This window comes from Epinephelus lanceolatus, chromosome 3, assembly GCF_041903045.1.
Source record: "Epinephelus lanceolatus isolate andai-2023 chromosome 3, ASM4190304v1, whole genome shotgun sequence".
In the NCBI taxonomy this organism is placed as follows: Eukaryota; Metazoa; Chordata; class Actinopteri; order Perciformes; family Serranidae; genus Epinephelus; species Epinephelus lanceolatus.
The window spans coordinates 17788480-17815073 of NC_135736.1; the positions used below are offsets into that span (position 1 = coordinate 17788480).

At 41.0% G+C, this 26594-nt stretch overlaps 1 protein-coding gene across 10 annotated transcripts in view; it reads right to left on the bottom strand.

Moving 5' to 3' along the window:
• Positions 1-26594, bottom strand: part of add3a (adducin 3 (gamma) a) — a 133143-nt gene that overhangs the window by 18057 nt on the left and 88492 nt on the right. For all 10 annotated transcript variants that reach the window (XM_078166026.1, XM_033625321.2, XM_078166020.1 and 7 more), the window contains 7 exons: positions 25538-25782; positions 12302-12440; positions 11528-11679; positions 9974-10054; positions 2841-2990; positions 2301-2444; positions 1433-1531 (listed from right to left, as the gene is read on the bottom strand). In XM_078166026.1, the coding sequence (XP_078022152.1) occupies positions 1433-1531; positions 2301-2444; positions 2841-2990; positions 9974-10054; positions 11528-11679; positions 12302-12440; positions 25538-25732 (960 nt within the window). In that variant the 5' untranslated portion in view covers positions 25733-25782. The remainder of the gene's footprint in view (positions 1-1432; positions 1532-2300; positions 2445-2840; positions 2991-9973; positions 10055-11527; positions 11680-12301; positions 12441-25537; positions 25783-26594) is intronic.

Genomic DNA, 26594 nt, shown 5'->3' on the forward strand with positions numbered 1-26594 from the left:
ACATTTCAAACATTTACCCACCCATTTATTCAACCTTTTCCTACTTTTGCCTGACTATCCCGACCACTTATCCATTATTTTAAGCTTACTATTTCAAGCATTTATTAATTATTTTGAGCTTACTATTTCAACCATTTACCCATTATTTTTAGGTCACTATTTCAACAATTTATCAATTATTTTTTAGGTTACTATTTCAAGCATTTATTAATTATTTTGAGCTTACTATTTTACCCATTTATCAATTATTTTTAGGTAATTATTTCAACCATTTATCTTTTTTTTTAGGTAATTATTTTAACTATTTATCAATTTTTTTCAGCAATTATTTTAACCATTTATCAATTATTTTTAGGAAATTATTTTAACCATTTATCAATTATTTTGAGCTAACTATTTTAAGCATTTATCCATTATTTTTAGGTAACTATTTCAAGCATTTATTAATTATTTAGAGCTTACTGTTTCAACAATTTATCAATTATTTTTAAGGTAACTATTTTAACCATTTATCCATTATTCTGAGCTATTTCACCCATTTATCATTTATTTTCAGCTAACTATTACAATTATTAATTATTTTTAGGTATCCTTTTCGAACCACTTATCAAATACTTTCATCTAACTATTTTAACCATTAATCCCAAGTAATTTTTTTTTTTACTTTTGCAAACTATTGAAACCGCTTATCTTTTCCTTTCAGATAACTACTTCAACCATTTAATCTATTATTTTTTTAGGTAACTGTTTTAATGATTTATACTTTCGACTAGCTGTTCTAACCGCTTATCAATTACTTATTGCTTACTATTCCAACCAACTGTTTTAACTGTTTATCCATTACTTTTAGCTAACTGTCTCAACCATTCATCAGTTACTCATTACTTTTTTTTTTTTAAATTAGCTGAGCTACAATCTTTCCACGACAGAATTCAAATACCGTAAACTAAATATGAATGTGAAATTGAATATCAACTGACAATTCTGATTTAATTATCATTCATATCTCTTGCCTGATCCACACCTCTTGAAATCCCCTCTGCCATCTTCCTTCCAGCTTTCTTAGTGGCGCAATAAATCAAAAGGAAGAACAACACCCTTCTCTAAATGCTGCTTTGGACCAACGTCAACAACAACACATCAGCTCATTACTCCCTTCATCACTCCTGATAGCCTGACTGTGAGACTGTTTGGCCAACACTTTCCATGAGGCAAGAGATTACGACTTATGGAGTGTTAAAATAGTGAGAGTGGGGAAATGTGAAAATGGCTGTGGAGACATTATATTTAGCGGGAAAGCTGCCGCCCTGTTGGTCTAATACATGTGCAGAGGAAGCTGAGTGGTGCTGGAATGTGTTGGGTTCCCAAAACAGCAGCAGCTAGCTCGAGTGTGTGCGTTGGTCTGTGTGTGTGTGTGTGTGTGTGTGTGTACCTGGATTTCGCAGGCGTATTGGGCATTGTAGATGTAGTGAAAGGCCTCTTCGATGGTCTCCCCGAGAGCAACCACACCGTGATTCCTCAGCACCAAAAGCTGTAACACAATCAGTGATTAGGAACAGCAGAGCAGTCAGATCAAACAGAGTCTTCAGAGGTACAATTATGTAACAGGCCATTTAATTAATAAGTAACTATCAAAACATTTCTAAGTCAATGTATCAAGGGGGTCGGGCCCTGGATGACGACAGCAGGACCTGGCAACACACTACTGGTGGAAATTCCCTTGAATTCCATCTTTCTGCCAATTCAAATTCTGTTGAACTTCGATCATTACAAAAGAAGCCAAGTGCATGACGCTCACATGAAGAGCGTGCAGGGACAGAGGGGTAAAGCGAACCTCTCAACATCTCAACAGGATGTGCTGGTTTGACTGTCTTGCCACTGTTTCCTACTTGAAATAAACCACACCCTGATAATTCGTTCATTTCTCTTTCTTGACTGCAAGGACAAAGAACGAAAACACCCCTTCCTCTAGCATGTTAAAAATACCCGTCAAGATATCAGGTCTGCACATCCCAGGCTTAACAATGGTTCTGCGCTCTAGTGTGAGTGCAGAGTTTTTGGATATTTCTATTTATTTATTTATTTTTGCTGAGCATTAGATGAGAATATCAACACCACCCTCTATGTCTGTGCAGTAAATATGAAGCTACAGCCAGCAGCCTGAGAGTGTTATCCATCTTCTCTTCTATCTGCCCAGAAGAAAGCTAATTTAGCATATTTCTAATAAGTGAGCTATTCCTTTAAGAATGACGACGACTGCCCAGGTGGACGACCTTGCTCAATTTCTTGTTTTTTCCTACCTTCGCCGTAGGTCCCAGGGCCTTCTGCAGCTCTCTGCGCTCCTCCTGGTCGTCCAGGCTGCCCTGGTAGTTGTAGTAGGCGATATCACCCAGGATCAATGCCTCCTGGGAGATGGGCAGGATGCCACACTTCATAGATGACACCTAAAGCAGGAGGAAGGTGAAAAAGGCAACAGAGGCATATGAGAGATGAGAAGTTTTGACGGGTGTGTTCGAGCTGTTTTATTCATCTGAGTCTGCGACTGACATTTATATTAGATGTCTCTGTGAAGAACACTTTGAAACTCCTCTGATGACTACAGAGACGAGCCTCTGTGTTGCATATCACAAACACTTCCCATAACAGCTTCTATTTAGAGATCATTATTCCTTTTAAGTTGAGGTATGATTTAATTACAGCATTCAAATTCTAAAAACTCTCTGAAACAACTCAGCTCAAAATCCAACATCTGATTATTACGTTTGCTGTTAACAAGAGCCTCAGGTGTTCTGCAGGTTAATCAGGAGGTTTCAGTACTGTGTAGTGTAATGTGAACTTACAGCAGCTGCGGCAGGAGTGTGCACGTGTATGATGCAGCGGATGTCTGGACGCATTGAGTAGATGGCAGCATGTGGGCTGAAACCTGCAGGGTCGACCCTCAGGTTGGTGGAGCCCTGATCGATCACATCCCCTATGATGTTGACCTTCACCTGGGGCGACAAGGAGAGGAGACAGAGTCAGTGAATGCTTCATGGAGCTGGTGGAGGTGAAGCTATTTTTACCCAAACCCTTTTTCCTTTTTCTTAACTGGTGCAAAACTAAAGCTGGCTATTAAAGGTTTCTGAAACCCTGACAGCTGCATCATCCAGACAGCTCTCCTGAGAAGGGAAGGGAAGAGAGATGACGAGGCTACAGGGAGACATACTTTAAAACAAACCATGCCCAGATCAGTGTAATCAAATATACCCAGGCACTAAAGCACGTCCGGAGACTTGCACATAACCAGATCCACTCCCTCACACACAAACAAACAGCTGATAGCCCTCAGAAATTAACTAAGAAGACATAAACACAAGTCAGAATCAATGAGCATGATGACAGAAATCACATTATCAACGATTTCTCCTCTCCGTCCACTCCTCTCTGGGAAATGAATTGGAGCGTTACCAGGAAACATAATATAGTCAGGGAGTGGACATGACGTCCTGTACTATGACAACTTAATTACCAGGCAGTTAGCAGTTATTAGATTTAAGGACGGGAGAGAAGAGCGATGGAGGGAAAGATAGAAGAGGCAGAGACCTGGAGGGAAGAGAGTTGGCTAACCAGAGTAAATGAAGAAAGATAACTGGACCAAAAGGCTGAAGAAAGAGCAACTGACTGCAGATGACAGTACTCGCTGTAAAACCTAATGACAAACAGAAAACACAGCTCTGCCTGTAGATCTTGTGCTGCCGTTACCGTGACCACATATTCTGTGATAGAAACTAGAACCTACAAGCTCACATTTTGCATTCACATTACAAAGTCCAAATGTGCATCACAACAGGAAGGGGCATCAACCATCCAGTCTGAGGCTAATGAAATACACCCATTCAGCTGAATATTTACAGTCCAGATTTTATCTCATGTGCTTTACTTCTGCCACACTTCGCTCCTGCCTTGAGAAAGACTGTGTTTCTAGAGTAACTTGTTTTAAACTTTCTTTTCTTTTTGGGGCTTTTGTCTCTTATTAGGACAGTCGAAGCGGGAAAGGGGGGAGAGAAAAGCGGGATAACATGCAGCAAGGGGCTGTTGGCTAGAATTGAAAAATCAGAGCCCCGAATAAGAAATAACTGGTACAGCCAAAAAAGACATCTCAGGTAAAATAAGGAGAAACAATATCAGCTGGGAGCCTATCCCATTTGATATTGGGCGAGAGGCAGGCTACACCCTTGACAAGTCGCCCGAAAATCGCAGGGCTGACACATAGAGACAGACAACCATTCCCTCTTCACACCTACAGCCAATTTAGAGTCACCAATTAACCTGTATGTCTTTTGACTGTGGGAGGACTGTGGAGTACCTGCAGAAAACCCACGCTGACACGGGGAGAACATGCAAACTCCAGGGTTCAAAGCCCCGACCCTGGGTTCGAACCAGGAACCCTCTTGCTGTGAGGCAACAACGCTAACCACTGCACCACCAGCAAAAAGTAATTTTAAAAACACATATATACTTTGTTTATCATCATCAGTTTTCACAGTCACTTTCTTTCAGGTTTTCACCCCTCCAATTAACATTCAAAACTTTACTGTGACCTGAGTGGCAGTGGCAATACACTATGTGCGGACAATTTTGTGTAGTTGCCTTAAAAAAAAAAAAAAAAAAAAATCAATAATTTCTTGATTATTCTTGACATGTAGGATAAGCCTTGCACACTGAACCAGACTTAGTAGGCCAACATACAGTAGTGCTACCGAAAACTTAGTATAGTATACAGAGTATTAAAAGTACCAAATGCTAATGACAAAAAATGCATCAGATTCAAAACATGACTTTTAATTGGTTTACTTTGTATTTTGTTGTACTTGCATTTTTATTTTATCAAGATCACAATCTAATGCATTAGTGAGTTTGGCTTCACACAGAAAAAAGGTGTGGAACATGACTCACTTTGCAAAGTAACATGTTTTGGTATTAGAACAGAAACGCAGGTGTTATATCGGCACTTATATAAAAAAAAAATATTGATTAACTTAAACACCAGGGTGAAGTGCACAGCTTGATTTTAATCTCTGGGTCAACTCAAGCTGAAAATCCTGAGACCTGTCCTGAGTGCTGCTCTGTCTCCAACTGTTTGGATGGATAACCTTGTATTGATCTTTCACCCAGCTTTGGAAAGTGAATAGCACCAGCCGAGCGTAACTAACCACCACCATCTTTGTCTCTCTGCGCACACCCACAGCTGCAGCCAGCTGTCAGGCAATGGAACATCGATTGATTTAGATCACATGTCCAGTACAGTGTCAGTTCACCCTGTCATGTCCTTCAAAAAGCAGCTCCCTCACCCTGTCAGTCAAACCCACCCTGCTGCTGAGAGGCCCCTCTGACAAACATAGCACTGCTAATTATAAGAAGATGCCAAAGGACGTGTCAGAAAGAATCTGAAATGTGATTCAGCTGGATGAAAAGTACTGGATAAGGGCCCGAAGAAGAAGAAGTGTGGGCAGCTGGAACTATTTATCACTGCACTGACATCAAACTGAACTAACAGATGAATGAAATGCACAAACCAAAAACACTCAGATGGACCAAAGTGTGAATCCCTCTATGAAGTCAAACGACCTTGCCTTCACCTCAAAGCTCAAACAGAAGATCGAGAGGGAGAGGCAGATGGAAACTGACCAAAGCCAACTGAACTCCAGCCTTTCTCTGACGCTACAGCCTCCACCCAGCTGACCCCAACACGACCCCCAAGACTCTTTATTCCGGATGACTTCCTCTTAATCAGTCTCTTCGCTTCTTTAAACACTTGAACTCAACCATGTAACTACAGAGAGCGATGGATCAAAACAGGTTGAGAGAGGAAGAATAAGAAGGGGAGGAGGATAGAGAGAGAGAGAGAGAGAGAGAGAGAGAGAGAGAGAGAGAGAGAGAGAGAGAGAGAGAGAGAGAGAGAGAAACCCAGCAACGACAGACTGGCATCAAAACACAGACAGGCAAATCTGAAAAGTGCCAGACATCATAATTTTGTTGTGTCTCCCGAAAGCTGCTATGTTGTGGTCGGAAAAGATGGATGTAGTCCAGATGCACACTCAACTAAATATACTCCATTTTAAATGATTTTGTCATATATCTTCAAGACTGAGCCCACACTTTACCCTGCTGTCTCTGATTTGTACGATACAGTAAGTAGCTGTCAGCACAAAGTGTCATTATGAGCTACTTAACTGGGACAGTGTTTTTAGTAGTTAGACTTTTCCCAGTGGTACAAGGACAGTCATTCTTTCAGTCACTGAGACAGCTGAGAGAGTTCAGAGTGAAAGCTGCATGTAAACAGCTTCATTTATGTTTCATTTGAAATGAGTCATGTCGGGAAACAAAACAAGTCTGGATTGGTAAAATATTTTGATGGGAGGAGTGTGCGTCCACTTTAAGACGATGAGGCGTCTAGCTCGTAGAGTTCTAAAGGCCTAACCACACAGGGTTTAAGGTTCCTGCTAAAAACTTTCTCAAGTGTGTTAAGTATTTGACGCCAGAAATCAGTTTAATCTGGACAGGACCAGAACATGTGAGTATGGTCAGCAGGCAACTGTTTGCACCTTTTAAAATTATTACTTGTATACCCCGAAGAGGATCTCAGATTGTAATAAACCATGCCTTGCTCATATAGAAGAAGAGCGCACTAAATCAACGATATGGTCCCACCTGTTGTCAGGTATTGGCACACCAATTTCTTGCCCTCTAATCTGCTTCAGATGGGCTTTCAGATTCAGGTTACGGGAGTCAATGGGATTGTAAATTACAGAGATGGAGTGTTTCTGGATGGGATCCAAAGCTGGAGGAGAATCCATCAGGGGCCCAGGAGGGTGATTAGGGAAATGGGGATAGTTAGAGTTAATGAAATGTCAGACTTTAAAGCAGTATTTTAACTCCCTAAAGAAAATAGTGTTCTCACTTCTGGACATCGAAATTGTGAATACACTATACACGGCAACTTTTCCTATTTACTATTTGGTGTGAGAGTGTTTTTGTTACAACTAAAGTAAGCTAGAGAGCCTTTGTGAGATACAGTGGTGAAATATTAAAGATGTTTTATTTAGTTTTAGTCAGCTAAAGACCTCTGACCTACCTGCGTTTGGCACTGAGGGAATGCCTCACTCCCCAAATGATTATTTTATATAAATTACCTACCCTGTGTTGTTGAATTTGTGAAGAAAACCTTCTTTTTCTCGCATCCCAGTCTCGAACGACAAATCCAAAAACAGAGAAAATTCTTTATGAATTGAAGTAAAAGGGGTTTGTGTTAAACAGCAGCAAAGCTATATCAAAACATCTGTTTGCAAACTTTCACACAACTCAGGCAGTATAATCCGAGTCTCATTTGTCCAGTCTTATGCTCGGTGTTTCTCAAATAGACAGCCCTTACTGACGGGGAAATGAACAGAAAATGGAACTTAATCTGTGCTCTCTTCAAAGCCAGACTCCATTCACAAAAACAGTAATTTTACCTCTCTGATCACGGGAGCTGCTGGTCTACCACTGCCTCCATCAGTTACTTAGTTGGTATTATTGTGTGACTTTGGTGAATCTAACCCACTAACACTTCAATTCATCAAAATATTTTCAGTTTTTTGGATTCTTTGTTCATCGTGAACATGAACATGGGTGAATTATCGATACACAAACGATCATTTGGGAGTGAAGTATTTCTTTAAACTAGCACATTCATTCTTACTTAAAATATCTTTGGTGAATAAAAGGTTATCAGATCAGTATCATGCTTCACTTCACACAGAGATCAGCATTGACTGCGCAGCATCTGGACTTATTTGTTATTACGAGGCAGCTAACTGATACCACCACATCTTTGGGGGGTTGTAAAGTTGATCCAGATGTTACACAGACAATTTCTAATTTATCTATTTATTTAATAGCGTGACCATTGTCTTTATTCCTTGAATAACTTAAATCAGATTTGGATTTAAGCAATAAACACACATATAAACTGAAGTAAACTTTATGTTCATTTGAGGCTGCAGCTTCTGTTTGACAGATAAATTTTCTGAGCTTTATTCTGCATCTAACAAAGTTTTTCCACCAGTTGAACTTCTGCATTGTATTCCCTATAACGAACACAAAGCTGTATTTCCTTTGAGAATAGCTCCAGAAATATCTCACCGTAAAATCTGACTGTGTTTTGTGCTCAACAGAAACTGAACCAATCAGGACTGCCAAGAAGGTTTAGCAATAAAAATGTTCAAATTAAAGCCAGACTTAGAGAGGAACAAAGAATAAAACTAATCCGTCTCAATGACCTTAAAAATGCTTGTAAATTTACTCTTCACTCTCGTTGCTATCAGGCACCAGCAGGAACTGAACTTCAGCTGAGTTTCATTGCACATCTCTGCCTGCCAAATGCTCCTGCGGGTCAAACAGTGAAATCTGCCTGTCAGCAGTGTGGCTACTACATCCAGCTGTCGACCCACACCTGCAGCCACATTACACAGGTGTGTGTGTGTGTGTGTGTGTGTATGTTTGCACAGGTGCTGATAATAAAGTAGGAAAGAAGTACAACAAAGCAAAGAGAACAAGAAGAGAGGACATAAAGAATACTATTTAAGTGTCAGGTGACTTTTATGCAAACTTTGATAATGTTACATAATAGAAAAAACAGATTGTGGGGGAGTTATATGGCTTTGTTGGGTAGACGCTGAAAGATATTCCTCCTGAACGTCAAACAAACCGCAGCCACCAAAAACATGACAAACATTCCAAGAATTTATCAGTACTGGGCAAGTTGATATTGTTGTTTTGTCAGTTCATGTTTTTTCGTATTTTATGGATTAAACCACAAGACAAAAATATTTGCCCTAGAGCACAAACGGCCCCATGCAAATGACTGAAAGTTTAATTAATCTCAGAAGTTGTGGCTGACAGAATTTTCAGGGAAACATTAATGCTAAAGTGCTTTTTGTGCAACAAACATGAACCATCTTCTGGCTGCTAATGCCAAGTATGAATCATTTTTTTTATTCAGGCTGTTCGGTATGTCTATAAAGCTATTCATAGCATACATTACTTCATTAATACCACAAGTCAGGGTGTTTCATCTTGTTTTAAAACACCGAGAAAGCCTAATTAATTTTTGTAAGATACATGTGAGCAGAAATAAACTCTTGGATGGAGACGAGAGGGAGAAAGTAGAGCACGAGGAGAACAGACAGACAAAAAGATGAAAATAGAAACAGAATTAGAGGGAGTTAAAATGTAAGGCAGGAGGAAACAGAGGTTGCAAACAGATTATTACACACATCTATTGACATCGCATGCTTGCCGCTGTGACAGTGTGTGCACTCACTGAACCAAAACCTGACAAATAACACAAACAACAATATTTGCTGACTTTTTAGGGAGAAGCAGCAGACAAAAAGGGATGGACACAAGACAAACACTTGAGAGAGAGTGGCTGAGAGGGAGGCACGCTGTCCTTGCAAAGACCAAAACACTGAAAAGAGGCTCATCTACAATTTTTCATACAATTCAAGGAAGTACATTGAAGGAAGGAAAATGTCTGATTAAGCTAAGTGGAAAAGCATTAGCCTTGTCCAGTGAAGGCCACAACATTAATACTCAGAGCAAACCTTATTACTGCTGGCAAACACACAAACACAAGGACACTGACACACATTTACTACCTATTTGTTTGTTTCACGCTAACCAAGGGCCCGCTAAAATCAAAGGTAACTTCAGTTATGAAGTTACACAAACACTTAAAGAAAACATAAATGTCTTGAAAACATCTCAACTCAGAATCTTGCGCTTGTTGTTAAAATTAGATAATTGGATTAGATCTTAATCCAATTCTGTAACTTTTTTTTAACTTTTTCGCTTTACTGCTAAAAATGTAATTACATTCTTTAAGGCTGAGAATATAACTTCATGGCTGTATGGATGTAAGGAAGGGTCTGTGGGTTCTTAAGTTTCTTACCAGGTTTGATGCAGACGCCTCAGCGAAGGACAGTCCTCTGGGGATGATGAGGATGTGGTCTTGCTCTTTGCTGACTCGACCCTAAGACAGGGAAAAGTAGAATTACTTTTTTTGTTGAAGGATCAAGTTGACTGAAGTCTGACGGCAACTAACTTAAAAAAAAACCCTTAGTAAGGTAAGGATAAACTATTCTTCATCTTCCTACTCCGAATGAGGGATGTAAGTGATTAGTCAACTTCTGTACACCAACTTCTCTTCACTGTTAAGTTAGAGGCACTCACTCTCTCTTGTGTATCACTCATATCTGTCCCCACAAAACAGGGTCAGGTAGGAACCAATTGGCTCATAACCAAGGGAACATAATGACTCCACTTTAATACTGCACATGAGAATACAAATGAAACAATACACAAAGTACAATAAATGACAATGAAATAATAATTTACCAGTAACTCAATAATGCTGAATCTATTGCTACTTAAATATAATTAATGTACCCATTAATAAATACCACAGCAACTTAAGAAATAAAAATAACTGAAAAACATAATGTGTGCAGTAATTATGGTTACATTATTTATAAACTTATTATTATATACAATTGTGTTCACCAACAAAATCACATTTATTAAAGATTTATTTTCCTAAAGAATATTGTTTTAAATAAATGTTATTAGTTAGCTTTATGAAGTGAGTTATTGACATTTTTTGTATGATAATGTGCAATGTTCATAATGCGTGGTGCAAGGTTCCCCACATTTTAATGCATTTAAAATATGATTTAGTTATTGAAAAATGTGGTTAATGATTTCAAATGGCTCTTATAATATATGCAATATTTTTTAGACAATGTTTAACCATAAAGAATAAGTTGTGCTCAATTTTGAATGTTTTTCTGAATGTTTTGAGACTTTTTTAGACTTGCCGACTAATTAAAGTTTAAATTTCCATTTTAACATCAGTAAAATTAGTTGTAAAGAACACCTCTTATTACTGTTTATAATATTGAGCAGTGAAACCATACTGGTCAAAAGTAAAGTAAAGCAACATGTCAAAATTATTCTTTTAGCATGCTTCTATGAGTGAAAGTAACATGTGAGTCAAGACAATTCAGTCAATAAATCTCAACAGAACAATCAACATCTGGTGTATCTACTCTTATTGCCTTTAGAAACCATTGCTGTGTCTGAAGTCATTTCCTTGTAAATTCATTCACTACTCCCTGTAAGAGAGACACTCAATGATAAATCATCAAGTGCAGTGTCACACCTGCCACCTGTCATTTTTACTATAAAATCCAACACACTGCATTATGGGAATGTGGGAAGAAAGAAGCATACATGCCACAGACACTTTGTTTTTTATCCATTTTTGAAGGCAGTATATATAGTGCATAAATTTCACACTTAAAATGAGGACACTGAAATAAAAAGGACAGTAAACATAGTGTACTATATAGTAAACAGGGACTGATTTCAGACACAGCTCATGACTGTCAACACTTCTAAAGGACAGAGTTTGAAACTCAGTCGTGCTCATGATGCAGTGCCTTACTGTGATGAAGGAGTTGGCGAAGTGTGCCCAGCTGAACAGGTCCACCAGTCTGTAGAGGCTGGCCACTTTACAGCGTGTCAGCTTCTCGCCTTTCACCATCGTGGTGGATTCCATTCCGTACATATCGTTGATGGGTGTGACCATCCCCAGACCTGAACGATGGCACGATCAAGGTTAAAGGAAAGAAAATGATCCAGTCGCATTAAAATGATACGCACAAACACTTATCCTGTCTTTCTTACTACGGTGACGACAGCCACGCAGGACCACTGTCAACATCTGTCTTGTTATCTAATGATGTACCCAACACATCTGGCTCCATATGAAACACACTGAGGTCATGTAAACAGCACTTAAGCTTTATACTTTGTTTACTGCCAACGCCTCTTAGATTCACTCATTACGTGTATATCTTAAGGCAGAGCTCAACTGAACTACTACTTTGCCTTTGGTATGTAATTCTGCATTAGTCGTGCATTCCAGTGCACTGATTGAAAGCAGACTTCACATACGGACTCCTGGACACAACTCAAAGATCAAAATGCAGAGAAGTATGCGCAGCTCTTCCGGAGTCTGGGGTCAGGCTGTCTTTGGGTATTTATGCCCTTCAGCACACAAAGCTCATGTTTGGATCTGGATGTCCTCTCTGCAAATACTGATGCTCCGTTTTGTTTTTCAGAGTAAAGTGGCTGCACCCTGAGCAAGGGTGGCACGGTCTGCTAAATGTTAGTCTGGTTGCCCAGGGTGAAGGCCCACAGCACTGTGAGCACTTACTGAGGGGGGAGGTGTTGAAGCCGGCCACGGAGCTGGCCATGAAGAAGTCAGCGATCTGTCTGAGGGCCAGCAGGCCGGTGGGGTTGTTGCCCTTCCTCTGCTGCTCCTGGATGAGGCTCTCCAGCTCCTCTTTGAAGGCCTGGAAGAGAAGAGGAGAGAGGAAGAGTTGAGAAAGGAAATAATGTGACAATGAGATGACACAACGTTGATAACTAGAAACGGAACCCTCAGATTCCCCTAAATGCGGATGAGAAAGCGATTTTTATAACATCATAAAGGGCTTTTTGGATTGAAAAGATAAGATCCACCTGTACAGAGCACCAGCAGGAGAGTTCTGTATATTCAATTTAGAATTTTCAATGTATCACAACTGAAAAGAAACAATTTACAATATTTATACACCACACACAGAAATCAAACCTGTGATTTTGAGTTACAAGACTGGACAAGGAAGAAAAAAAATCATTTTGAAGATGGGACTTCAACTTTCTTCAACTGTACTGACATATATAAAGAGTGAAAAGACAGCAAGAGTTGATGGTGAGAGTGATTAGAGTTGAAGGGAGGGCAGGGGCTTAATGGTGACAGAGGGATGAAAGAGTAAAAGATGTGGGAACATTAAGAGAGACAGGAAGAGAGGGAATAAACAGGGAGACGTGTTAATCACAGATTAGACATGCTCCTCCAGTGTCAATCTGAATAGTCATCAAAGCCCTCTATGAAGCCGGATCAGGATAGGCTGGCTTCCCAACAAGCTGAGTCAGGATTGGCTGTCCGGGTAGCTCGCAGCCTGCGCTACAATTGGCTGCAAGAGTGGGAAAGAGAGTGTGTGTGGCTAATCCTCCATGTCCAGACTACAGTCATCTGTTGAATCAACAGATTCAGCTTCAGCTCCTTCATTTAAAAACAGATATAATGTTCATATTTATTATAGTTGATTCATGTTTTCATTGTATTTTTTCTATTCTATATTTACGTTTCTTGACTTTTGCAGTACTTGATTTTATTTTTATTTTCACTTACTACACAAATGCAAATTCCTAGTATGTGGAAACCTACTTGGCATTAGACCACGCTCTGATTCTGACACAATAAAACAGATGCCAACAAGCTCTTATGCAAGACCAGATACACTCACAGCCGGCTGTGATACATCACATGAAGCACTGTATGATTTTATGCTTTCACTTTCCTTCAAAGCAAATCACAAGACTTCTCATTGTACACTGACTGCAGACTGTGACAGCAGACAAGATAATACTGTATGTGTAGCTGCTCATAATCTTAATAAGGTTGTTACCCTCTCAGGGCGCACGTTCAACTGTCCATACTGGCTAATGTCATTAAAGCTGTGACCAGTACAGAGGTAATACAAAGGAAGACATGATAAAGTGTTTAGATATGGAGAAATAATGAACAACGTCTGTTATGTTCCATATCAGGACATCACATTTGTATCACATGGTCATCCATTAGTTTTAAAGTTTGTCTTCAATCAGTTTAGCCCATCATCATTTCACTGAATAAGAGAGTTGATGAGCAACGAAGCAGTGTTTAACTTCAGTTTTCTGTACTTTGTGCACTGGTTAAAATTATTTATTAAATCGACTCCAAACAGCCAGAAATAAGTATTTGTCTCGCTGCTATTACAATAAATTCAATATATATTAATGTAAATTAAAACTAAAACACTTCCTGGCTTATCTTATCCCCTGAACCATCTCTGTATGAGATGATATAAATGATTTCCTGGACTCAAATCCAGCTGAACGTTTTAGTCAGAACAATTTCCTGATAAATCCGTAACAGAGATAGGCTCCAGTCCTCTGCGACCCCTGACAGGAAAAGCCTTTACCGAAAATGAATGAATGAATGAATCCCCGAACATTTTGTTTTCTCCATCTGTTCCATCACCCTATCTTCTATCCTGCATTTCTTTCAAGATCTTCTGAAATTATATTTATTCATTTTATTATATCATTTGAATTAACAGTCCTCAAATCTCTGTGAACTTATTTGTCAAAATCCTTGTGTGGATCTCCTGCAGGTACATACAGTTCATGTCTGACATGCCTTAAAGGGAGTGCTCACCCCAAAAATAAAATATACATCTTCTTCCTCATGGGCTGCACAGTGGTGCAAAGGTTAGCACCGTCGCCTTATAGCAAAAGGATTCCAGGTTCAAACCAACCAGCTGGCTGGGGCCCTTCTGTGTGGAGTTTACATGTTCCCCATGTCAGTCCAAAGACATGCAGGTTAGATGCTCACTGCTCACAACATGATCTATGAAGGAAAAATATGCGGTTTTGATTTTGGGGTGAACTGTCCCTTTAAGAGTTATATTAATTATTTGAGAAGAGAAAAAGACGTGTATACTACCGCCTGTTTTGGCCTTACCCACTGATTTGATCTAAAATCGACTTCACCTCATGTGAAGTATGCTGACAATCTCTCACAGGCTCCGAGTCCACATTAACTTCCTGGTGGAAATTTTACACCAGTGATTGGAATCTGTGGCAAAATCAGCACAGCCTGAGAGTGAAAATAGGCCATGACACTATTTCCATGCGATGACTCCTATTGCAGGGAAACATCCAATATTTATGATTTTATTTTATCTCAGTGCTTATGCAACAGCCAACACATTCCCAAAGGAGCTGCATCTGTGCACAAAAACATCTCCGACACTTAACTTCCCCTTGTCTCTGCCCCCCACATCCCCTCAGCTCACCCTGTGGGACAGTCCATTAGTGTTATGCCAATGGAGTTGGGGCCGTTGGTTTTATGCCCATGTGGGGGTGTTTTTTGTTAGAAGTGGAGCAACCCCCCCTGTGTCAGGACACACACAGTCCCGGAGCACCGCTGATTCTTAACCCAAGCCAGACATTCCTCAGTCCCTGGTGGCAAGGTTGCTGTGGCAACTGGCCTGTTACGGATGTCTGACAGTGGTGGGTCGGGGTTTTTTGTTTTCAGTTGGTGTTGTTGTCGTTCTGGGCATTTCTGTTTGAAAGACTGTTGTGCCATCACATTGACACTGGAGCCGCAGTGCTAAAGACACAGTTTACTGGAGCCAGAGCAGAGTCACTTGACCCTCAGGCAGATTCTGTGCTCCTGACTCAACTATAAAGGTTTTTGTTTTGAGTCTGTGCTGGAAGATTATTTCTGCTTTGACGCTGCTTTTACAAAACGTCTAACATGAACAAAAACTTCAACAGTTGGTACAGTACTATTGTTAATATTAAACCTGCATTAACAGCCTTATTGACCACTTGAGGTCAGAGGTACATACAGGACCAGGTATCGAAACAACCCAGCAACAAGCACTATTGAAACTTCACCAGTCAAATGATACATGCATTTGGTCCTTTTTGTACTCTGACCTAGAAATAATGCCCATTAATATGGTTTTGTTCACGACCAATCATCGCAAGTCCTCCTCAAGTTAATGCGACCTGTGATTGGCCCACTGCCACAGCAACTATGACCCATACAGTCTGTGGTGTGGTGAAGTCGAGCTCAGTGTATTCCACAGAGTTGACAGTTAAGAGTGCAGGGAAGCCACCAAAACATTATTAAGTATGGCTATACTACACGCCTGTGGCATCCTGTGGCATTCTACGCAAGTGAAAGCTTCCATTCACATGATGGGTATCGAATAAAGTAGAAAAAAAAAGGATCAAATAAAGTTCTCTTTTGGTATCTGTATCACTTTTAGGGTACTGGTATCCTAATGTTTTGAATGATACCCAACCCTAGTGCTACGAGGTATAAACATTAACACTGACATATTATTGTCTTTAAAGCTGACATCTGCTTATTTACACATCCAGCAGATGCGAAACAATATTTGAATTCATTGGAGTCATGTTTCTGGCAATCTGATAAATTTAAATCTAACATTTTGTCTCCTTTTAGCTCTGTTTTGGTCTCCACCAACTCCTAAGGGAAATATTTGGCTCCAGCTGCGAAATGCTCCACTATGTTTACCTACTCTTCATTCATTTTATCTGTCTGCTTCTGAGCAGGCAGTGTAGGCTACAGTGGACTTTTACAGCTTTTTTTGATGGCTGAAAATGATGCTATTGAGAGCTTAAACTGAGGCAAAACAATATAGTTGCAGACCGTAAAAACAAAGTAGCTTAAAGATGCTAAAAAAAAACTATTCAGAATCACTTTTAAAATACTGTCCAATCAATTTCAGACAAACTTACAACACAACAGACCCGTAGTGTTTTGGAATGAAACCTTATTAAAAAGCACATGAGCGTAACAACAAACACATCCAGAAACACACACGCACACACAAACACTAGCAGGCATCTGCTCTACAATTTGTGTGTGTGTGTTCTCAAGCAGATTATGACAGCAGGGATTTGATTCCCAACAGATTAATCCTGAGGTCTAAAGTGGATCGTATCATTAATATTTTGGCAAAACCCCCACATCTGCACCAATGAAAATAACATCACACGTCAAGTGTGTTTTTTAGCTGCTGTAGCGTGACTGCTCGACTCTGATAACACCTTCGAACCTTCAAAATACATTACATCACTGCAGTTACAGCACATTTGCCTTTGGAGTGAAAAATAACAAATATCCATCATCTACCTCGCCTGATTAAAATCACTGACAAGGCGAAGCAGCTCTCTCCACTTACTAGAGGAATAAAATGTGATCCAATCAGAGAAAAGGTTTCCGTGACTGCTTCAAAATGGCAAAAGCTAATCTTTCAAAATGGAACTGCAGCGGTCTTGAGAGAATTAAGTCAACATGCAGACTAGAGCTCGGCGAGCACTTTGGGTGGACAAGTCGAAATCTAAGAGTAGAGAAAAAAGTAAAACATGTTCACTCCTGTAACGTAACAAAAAGCTGGTTTGTCTGACATGGAAATGTTTCAGACAACCTCTGTTGTAAAGGTGAGGATTTATTGGATGAGCTGTCAGGATTCACAGCCTGCTGAAGGACATTACATCAGGGCAGATGCTTCCTGGAAAGAGCACTTTTAGACTTTACTACGCTGTCTGGTGAACAAAAACAGACATTTTCACATGCATATTTTGGATCATCGGAGTCACATTCTCCAGAGGTCAACAGAATCCTTTCTTCAAACTCTTACTATAACAGGAAGTTTCTAGTCTTCCAAGAGCTTGAGTCATATGACCTACATGGGAGTTTCCTTTTGTCTGGTTTAGTTATTGTTGCAGATACAGGTGACACTTAAACCGCTGTATGTCATTCTGTGGGAAAGGAAGACAGAAGTTTTTATGACTTTGTTGGAGCGAGACTGCTTCTGCACGTCTGTGCTTGTGTGCTGATCAAAGAAGTGACGGTTGCAATATTACCTCACATGCTGATCTGAATCAGTGCATTTAAACAAATCTGGTTGTTGTTAAGGTTCGCACAGAAAACCAAGGTTGAAAACAACCGTTACAAGTAGCCTGTATTGGACGGGGACTCAACTAGGCTTTATCAGCTGAATATCAAATGTCTTCTTCTGTTTTCTTATACCTGTAAACGCTGTTTTTTGGGATCATTTCCTGTAGCAGGTTAGGATTACCTTCTCACTCCTACAAAACTGCATCACAGCTCACCTGGAAGAACACAGTGACCTTTTTACGGGTCTCTCAATGAAGGTATCCAAGCTCAGATTGCATTACCATCAACTGGGCAAATAAACCAGTAAAGGATCAAAATCAAACTCTTCAGACATACTTGCCGTGAAAAGACTCTTACGTACACAAACAAATGTGCAGAGATAAGTAAAAGGCAAACACACACACATTATCCTCAAAGCTTGTAGACACACACCAGGTGAGGCCTGTAATTTCAGCCACAACCTCCTCAGTTATGTCAGCACAATGCTGCTCTTTCAAGTCGCCAACGTGACAGTATTACAAAGTAAGAGAGTGTCTGCCTGCAAGCTGGCCAATGCTATTGATTTCCCCCATCCAACCTCAGAGGGTGCGTCAGTGAAATTGGTCCCCAACTCCAGCTGCAACAGCTCCCTACTCTGCATAAACTCCCTGCCCTTTTTCTTCAGAGATGAACTCGTTCACCCTGACAGAAAGTACAGGAAAATCTGAGCAACTGGGAGCATTTACACCGACAGGAATTACCTGCTCCTGTTTGTATACAGCATCACCAACAAAAATAAAAGCATATAGTCTATATACTGTGTTTTAGGAAGATCCTGCATTGTATTATGAATGGTTGTCAGAAGAGGACGGAGGGAAGGAAAGAAGCCTGAGTCACTGTCAATCAGAGTCACTGCAAACCTCCAGGTGTGCTCGTGTGACATTAGCCTATGGCACAACGTACTGTTAACTCATGTAAATCACACATGCCACCAAACCATCTATCAACAAACTCTTATTTCACTGGTTGCACAACAAATGGAAACAAACATAAATGTACTGGCGCTACATGATACAGTAGCTGGCTTGCTGTAACACGTAGGTGCAGGAATGTTTATGTGTTGCTTGGCAACAGTCCAGTCCCACTCCAGTTGCAGAACTACTTGTATTGGCAGTGCCAAATAAATAATTAAATAAACAAACAAATCATAATCTATGGTCGCTTATTACTGTTAACTAATAGATGGCTCTTATAGAACTGTTGTATAAAAACAATATCACAGCTCAGGCCGTGCTGTTGTACTAATTATCAGGTTGTATGACTGAATCTGTGCTGATAGTCAGTTCAACAGCATGACCTCAAGTGTGATATTGCTCAATTAAATTAGTTGCAAACTAATTTGATAATAGATTAATAAGTTTGAGTATTTTTTAAGAAAAAGAAGTCAAACCTTTCTGATTCCAGCTTCTTAAATGTGAATATTTTCTGGTTTCTTTCCTCCTCTATGAAAGTCAACTGAATACTTTTGGGATAAGGACAAAATAAGATATTTTTGGACACTATTTTGGGATATGGGAAACAGTGGTCTACATTTTTAACCATTTAATGACACTTTATAAACCAAACAACCAACTGATTAATCGAGAAAATGGTTGACAAATTAGTGAACAATAACAATAATTGTTAGTTGCAGGCTAGTCCGGATTGTATCAATATCACCGGATCAATGTCGGATGCAAGGAAACTGTGCATTAAATATAGTAGGTTGGTCATGCCATGGCCAATACCCAATACACCTAATCAGGTCAGTATCTGCACTGCTACTGAACCGGCATACTGGATCACTGCATAGTTGCAGATGGGTTCATGCACCCATTTCAGCAAGAAAAATCTTTACATTTATTTTGCTTTATGACTAAAACATTTCTGCCCCTGATTTGGAATGAAAAATGTTTATTTTAGTTCCCAGATGGGGAAACTGATGGCGCTTACATACTAAGCACCCCAGAGATTCTTTTGACTTGTGGTCAATCCTTTTGAGGTTGCACATGAGCTAAAGTGGACTTAGTAACATTTTAGTATGTTACCCTCTAATCCTGAGGGCACTGCTCCACTGCTGGAGGTTTCTGCTAAGTTCAGCACCCAAGAGATGTCGTGAAATGCCAAAACTGAAACACAGCCGCCGAGACATGGCTCTGAGGGGAGAGGCGGTGGTTTAAAAGAGTCTCTGGAGAGAGTTCAACCACTAATGTTCTTTCAAATGAGACCTTCAGGACTCGAAAAAGAAAAAGGAAAAACATAATAGAGCGCAGCCTTGACATTCGCCTCACACGAGGGGTTCTCGGCAGAACCCGCCAAAGCACCATAAATTATCCACTTGTGTTTTCTGGCAAGTGGGGGGGAAGAGGAGAAAATGTGCACTTCCTGTGAAAACCACGGGACCGGTGCAAATGAGGCTGAGTAAATTCACCACTTGGCATCAGTAAGTCACTTCTATGGATGATGAACAAACTGTGCCACAAGACGTGGAGAGGAGAGGAAAACCTAATAGCAGGGGAAAAAGCAAGATGAGCGGAGATGCAGAAAATAGAAGCAGCATGTGGAAGTAAAACTCAAATTAAATTTCATCTGATTTAATTTCAAGCCTCTGAGGGCTCCTGACCTTTTGACTTTCTGGGTCGTGAATAGAGTCACGGCAACCTAGTTCCCAACACAGAGTGAGGCTCGACCACAGAATTTAACACAAATTAATATCATGATTTACCAACCATGACATCATGAGACTTGGATTTGCAGCCAAAATCTGGATCCAAGCTCCTTCTTGCGTATGAAATGCGACAGCAAACCACCTCAAGGCACATTTCAATCCTTGCATGTCATACGAAACACTCTTTATGTTAACCACCATTACCAACGAAAGCCTTCTGAAACATCCTTTCACTTCCTCTTCTCTCTTCCTTCCTCATATTGAGTTTAAGCAACCAAATAAATCGAGTAATATTAACACTAAAACTTATTTACACACATTAACTAGACTTTCAGTGCGGGAAAATAAATATTATTCTGGAATTTATATATTAGTGGAACAATGTGTAAGATTTAGGGGGATTTAGTGGCATCTCTCGGTAAGGATTGCAGATTGTAACCAGCTGAAACTTCACCCAGTTAGAACTCCTTCAGAAGTCATAGTTCAGGAGGCTTTCACTGGCAGCCGAATTACCCACGAAGGTCTCTTCCTCTCCAAAACAAACACACCAGGTGATTAAAGCCAGTAAAAACGCTGAATAAAGCAGTTTCAAGTTACAAATCAGCGTTTCTCCTATGCTGTTTGGCATGTTAGCCCAGCTCCTACTAATGTGTGCTTAGCTTTTTTCACTAATAACTTAAGAACTAGACATCCAGGAGGTTTTTACCAGGAGCTGAATTATCCATAGAGGTCTCTTCCTCTCCAAAACAAACAAACCTGGAGATTAAAACTGGAAAAAAAAAAAAAACACTAAATGAGCAGTTTCACGTTAGAAAAATCTGGGTTTTTCGGATGCTCTTGTTGCAGAGAGGGGTTCTAACTACGGTGGCAGATAGGAAAATGCAAATGGCTCTGTCTAGAGCCAATGTTTAGTTTGTACATTCTGGGCTACTGTGAAAACATGACGATAAAACATGGTGAACTCTGTGGACGAGGACCTGCTCCCTACGTAAATATAAAAATGGCTCTTTCTAAGGTAACAAAAACATAACAATTCTTATTTCAGGTAATAATGCATGCATTATCCTCCCTTTCATCCTTCCACCTGTTGTCTTACTATGCCTCAGTGCATATTATCGTTGTGTACATGCAATGTTAAGTGTCCACAAAGCCTGGTGGGACACAAAAGGACTGAAAAGGGTTCAAGGTTCATCTGCAGCGTCTGACTTCCAAAGGTAAACACTGCCGCATGAATGAGGCGGGTGCATGAAGTCAGCTGAGTTGATTCAGTCCCGCCTGGGCTATATTGGTCCGATTTTAACTACAACCTGCCATCTGAGTGCTAGAAACATGTAATCTGGAGCCGCCGCTAGTCCCATAACACTGGAATCAAAACAAATAGACAGAGAGCAAAAGAGGGAGAGAGAGAGAGAGAGAGAGAGAGAGACAGAGTCCCCATGTGTAGACTCCCAGCTGGTGACATTCCTGTTATTGTTGTAGCTGAACATGGGAGAGCAACAGACTGAGAAGGATGGAGAAAGACATGGAGATGATAGGACAGAGAGAGGGAGTGAGAGGGAGGACAAGCACACATGTGCACGTCCAGCTGGTGACACACACTTGTTATTGTTGTTGAATATGAGCAGAGCAGCGCTGAGAGGCCAACTGTCCTGATGTAAGGGCTGAAAAACCCTCAGCGGCCAACAGGGAACCACCTGTTACTGCTGACAGAGAGCTGGCTGGCTCATATTTACAACCGCATCAGGCCCGGATAATATACATAACACTGCAAGTGTTACACATAAGCAAACACACACACACAGCTGCTGCGACTTGAAATATGATTGATGATGACAGTGAAACTGAACTAAAAAGGTCAAGTTTTGGGCCATAACACCAACAAATAGCTGAAAGAAACTAAAACGCTCCATAGAGCTGAGGGGATCTGCAGTATCAATTAGGGGGGACCCATGTTCGACAATATGATAATAAGATCTGGCAATCTGATGCTAATTGATGCATAGAAACAGCTGTTTGCAGCTCACTCTCTTGTTAACTATCCCTTCAGTTCCCTGTTGTTTCCCTTCTGTCTGTTGATTGCTAAAATGGGGGGACCAATCAGATCCAACTATGTAAATTCTTAGTTAGGGAAACCCATAGCGTTGAGTGGTAACTCTCCGTGGGTTCATCATAATGAGGAATATCTTTCACATCACACACTGTCATTTGATCTACTGTGAACACAAACATATGGATTAGAGCAGCTAAAATAAACGGTTATAGTTTTGTCACGATTAAAACATCACTTCAGTTTAATAAACTATAGTTAACCTTAACATACACCATGAGTTTAGACCATGAAGATCAACCAAGAACTAGGGCTAACTACAACTTACTTAAAGCATGGCTTGAAAGCAGCATAAGAACACACTATAAGGACAAGAGCCAATAGTCAGCTGGTGGTCGGCAGCATTCATGTGTTCAGCACCTGCCTGAGAGGAAATAACTAGTTTATGTTCAAGCCAATCATCTCATTTCACAGTTTCACTGGTGTGTGAAATATGTAAATATGGTGCGAGAGGGTAAATATGTAAATATGTTCATAACACAAGTTGAGAGCATGTTTAATAGATAACTGTCTGGCACTGTTTTTGCTCGGTGTTGTCAGGCTGTGGTCGGGCAGCTCTCACTCACTCACCACCACTGCCATTGATTCAACATGCTGAATCATTACTGATAAGGAAGGCCTGAAGCAGGCTGTGCCAAACACACCGCAAAAAACATCAGTGATAGTCGGCCCACAGACGAGCTCAATGATGGCCCAACAGTGCCCTGCGGACGACTGTCTGATCAGAGCAGGGCCCTTTACTGTACTCACTCATTGGCTCACCCGAAACTGCACTTGTGGTGCTCAATCACGTACACAGACAATGTGACACAGACACACACAGGGTATCAAGTGGAAACCTGCATCAGCAGCACCACGCTGCTGCCCTCCCAGACATCTGGCACATAACACAGCGTGCCAAGAAAACCACACTGGGCATGTGCAGAATGCAGATCACATTTAAAGCTTAAAAAGAAACAGGCCAAACCACGGCAGCCACTACCCAATATCAATCACACACACACACGCACACACACACACACACGGCTTGTGTTACTCTACTTGTGAGGGATGCTCATTCATGACATTCATTGCAGCACCTAACCTTATCCTTTACCTAACTTTAACTTCACCATGAACCTGTCCCTGCTGACTCTAAAACCTTCAAAGTGTGTTTCTCACTTTAAAGTAATTTGAAGTTCAAATACATACAGACATACACACACACCTTGTCTTTGCAAATGTAAGATCGCACTGTTAACAGTGAGGAGTGCTGCAGTCAGAGACCAGCCTTGAGTCAATAGCACAGAGTAAATATTCTTAATACTGTGTGGGCTGGGCTGAAAGGCAGGGGGCTCGTTGTAAAATCTCCACACAAGGTGACACAAGTGTTCAAAGGGCACAATACAAACAGCGAGACAGGGCAGCACTGAGCTCGACTCTGTGGCCGAGACTACATGTCCTCGGGTATTATTTTTACTATGATTTTGGCCTTTTGTCCTCATGCAAACTGCATTGTAGGTCACTGAAAATAACCCTGTGTAAAACTCTGTACAGGGTGACGATATTCAGAGACTTTTCAGTGCTGCCATGTACACAGGGAAAACTGAGTTTTTGGCATGTCACATCAAAGTGTGCGCTGTTATCTCCTTTGTGAGGTGTCACAATCGATGCGACATTTCGTGCAATGGCGGATGTGTCCAAAATAATGCTGGCTCTAACCTTGCTAACAGGACTTCTTACACGGTTATACACACATGTACAGTTACTCTTACACTATACTGATAAAGAGAGGCGTCAAAATATGCTATGGAGGTCACTGCTTCAGGTAGCCTTGCAGTATTAGCTTTATTTCAGGCTTCAGATTGGACATCTTCTTCTTTGTGTGGCTTTAGGGTTAGCATTATATCACTGCCTGTTGGTTTGGCATGTTCATCAGTGTGCTTCAATTGTGTTTTCATTTGGACAAATATTTTTTGAAACAGTGCTTGTGTGGACAGTTGGGTTTTTTTTGAGAATGAAAGAGGAAAAACTGTTTTCAAATATACCTGTGGATGTGTGGACTAGGACTGTATATGGGTAGATGAGCAGAGTGAGTTGGGCTGTTATGACCAGAGTTGGGTGCTGAGTTCCTGACAGGGATGCATCCAAAAAGGAAACACAACCTGACAATGGTTCGTAACCCTGTGACCTCTGGCTCTGTCGCATAAGTTGCCATAACTTGTGCTCTCTTTGAGATTCTGCCTGTTATCTATCCTTTCATACGTTGCATGCAACTGCAAACCTACAGCAAAGACACAACATCCGAATACTTTACAGTACCACAAGTGCCTAAATAATTAGTATGCATGGTCCCAAAGGGGCTCAAACCTTTAACTGTAGCTCCAGCATTTCAGTTTGGCTTTTAGACTAACAGTAATTCTCAAGAACTCAAGACCTCCAGGGAAAGAAAATCCAACCACAACATGATGCTTGTTGGCTGAAATATGCCCTGTGCTCACAGAGTTGTTTACCTCAGCAAAACCTGACCCAACACGAGCGCCTCTGGACTGGAGGGCACTTGGGAGAGTTCCGACAGTAAGCCTGAGCGAGGGCGTGGTAGCTGGTGGTTATATTAGGGTTTAGGCGGGCTGCTGACTGCTGTGATTTTGTGGCCAGTGTCACAACATCAACATGAACACAGACACACGAGCACATGAGATGCTGTAACGTCTTTAGAAATAACTTGATTGGGGAATAATAACTGACAGAAGGAGAAAACGGGAAGTGATTACACAGAGTGTTAGTCAGTGAGGTGAAAAGTTTGCGGCAAGTTCTCCAGTGAGTCGTCAGTGATCTTAATAACTCAACCACCCTGTTCTTTGGCAAAAGATAGACTAACATGCAGGTGGTTTTCCCTCCTTCCATCCTGTGTCATTGCAACAGTTTGTTTTGTTCGGGCTAGAGTCTATTCCAGCATACACTGTGGAACAGGTGGGGTACACCCTGGACAGGTCCTCAGTCTATCACAGGGCCAACAGATACAGACAGACCAACACATTCACCTATAGCAGATACAGGGAATTTAAAATTGCCTCTTTTGACTTACGGGGCTCTGTAAGATCTGCGTGACTCGTTTCTTCTGCTCCAGTACATTGAAGTCCTGCCGGAGGTCAGGGGACATGTTCCTGGCCCTGATGTACTCCGGATCGTTGACATTGACCCGGTCGAAGTAGCGCTCCTTAGTCCCTCCACTGGGCGGGGGAGGAGTGGTCACCACCCCCTGATGGCCGTCCGCACTCATGCCTGCTTCACCTCACACGTTCACTCTATGGCCGCCGCTCTGACTCTCACCTGAGAGGGAGAGAAGAGAGAAGAAGAAACGATAAAACACAAATCGTGGCATTATGAAAGGCAAGTGTGAAGTGGCCATAAAGCTAAAGCATATGCACTCTGGTGTTTTGCAGTAGGTTTATGGACGTTTAGGGAACAGAACAGAATGTACAAAGATCCAAACTAAATGCAAACATAGTCATCAGGATGCAAAACAGATTTGCTTGTAGAAGGCAAATTCCTTCTTATTTCTCCTTATTTCTACTACAACACACAGAACAAAGCGTTCACTGACGGACACACCACTGATTTAATATCCATTGCTCCCCCTTGCCACTGGATTGAGTTCAATGATTGTTGTCTTTCTGACATGACAGTGTAAGCAAAAAGTAACATATAACTTTCAAAACTAAAGCAAAACATTGGGCATATGCCAGTCCAATTTACTGACAAACAACATATCACCAGCAGATGACGGAGCCACAGTGTGTGTTTCAAACAGGAAAAAGATGGCCCTGTTGCTGCTGCTCTTTGACACAAATAACAAGCTCCTGTGCTGTCCTTACAGCACAGTTTTGTTCCATACACACATCATGTCACAACTGCACATAGGCATTAGTCAGGTCACACTGACACAACACCCAACAAAGCATATGAGGAGGACAGGAGCAGTTTTGTTTGAACATCCAGGCCTTGACTGGTGAGAGGGTTTACTCCCACCGTTCATTCTCAGGTCAGCTGGCATGACAACAAGCAGTTTGCAGGATAGAGGAATTGTTACAGTAAAAGCAACAAGTGTGACTGACCCTCTCAATGCCTTGTTGTAATGCCAA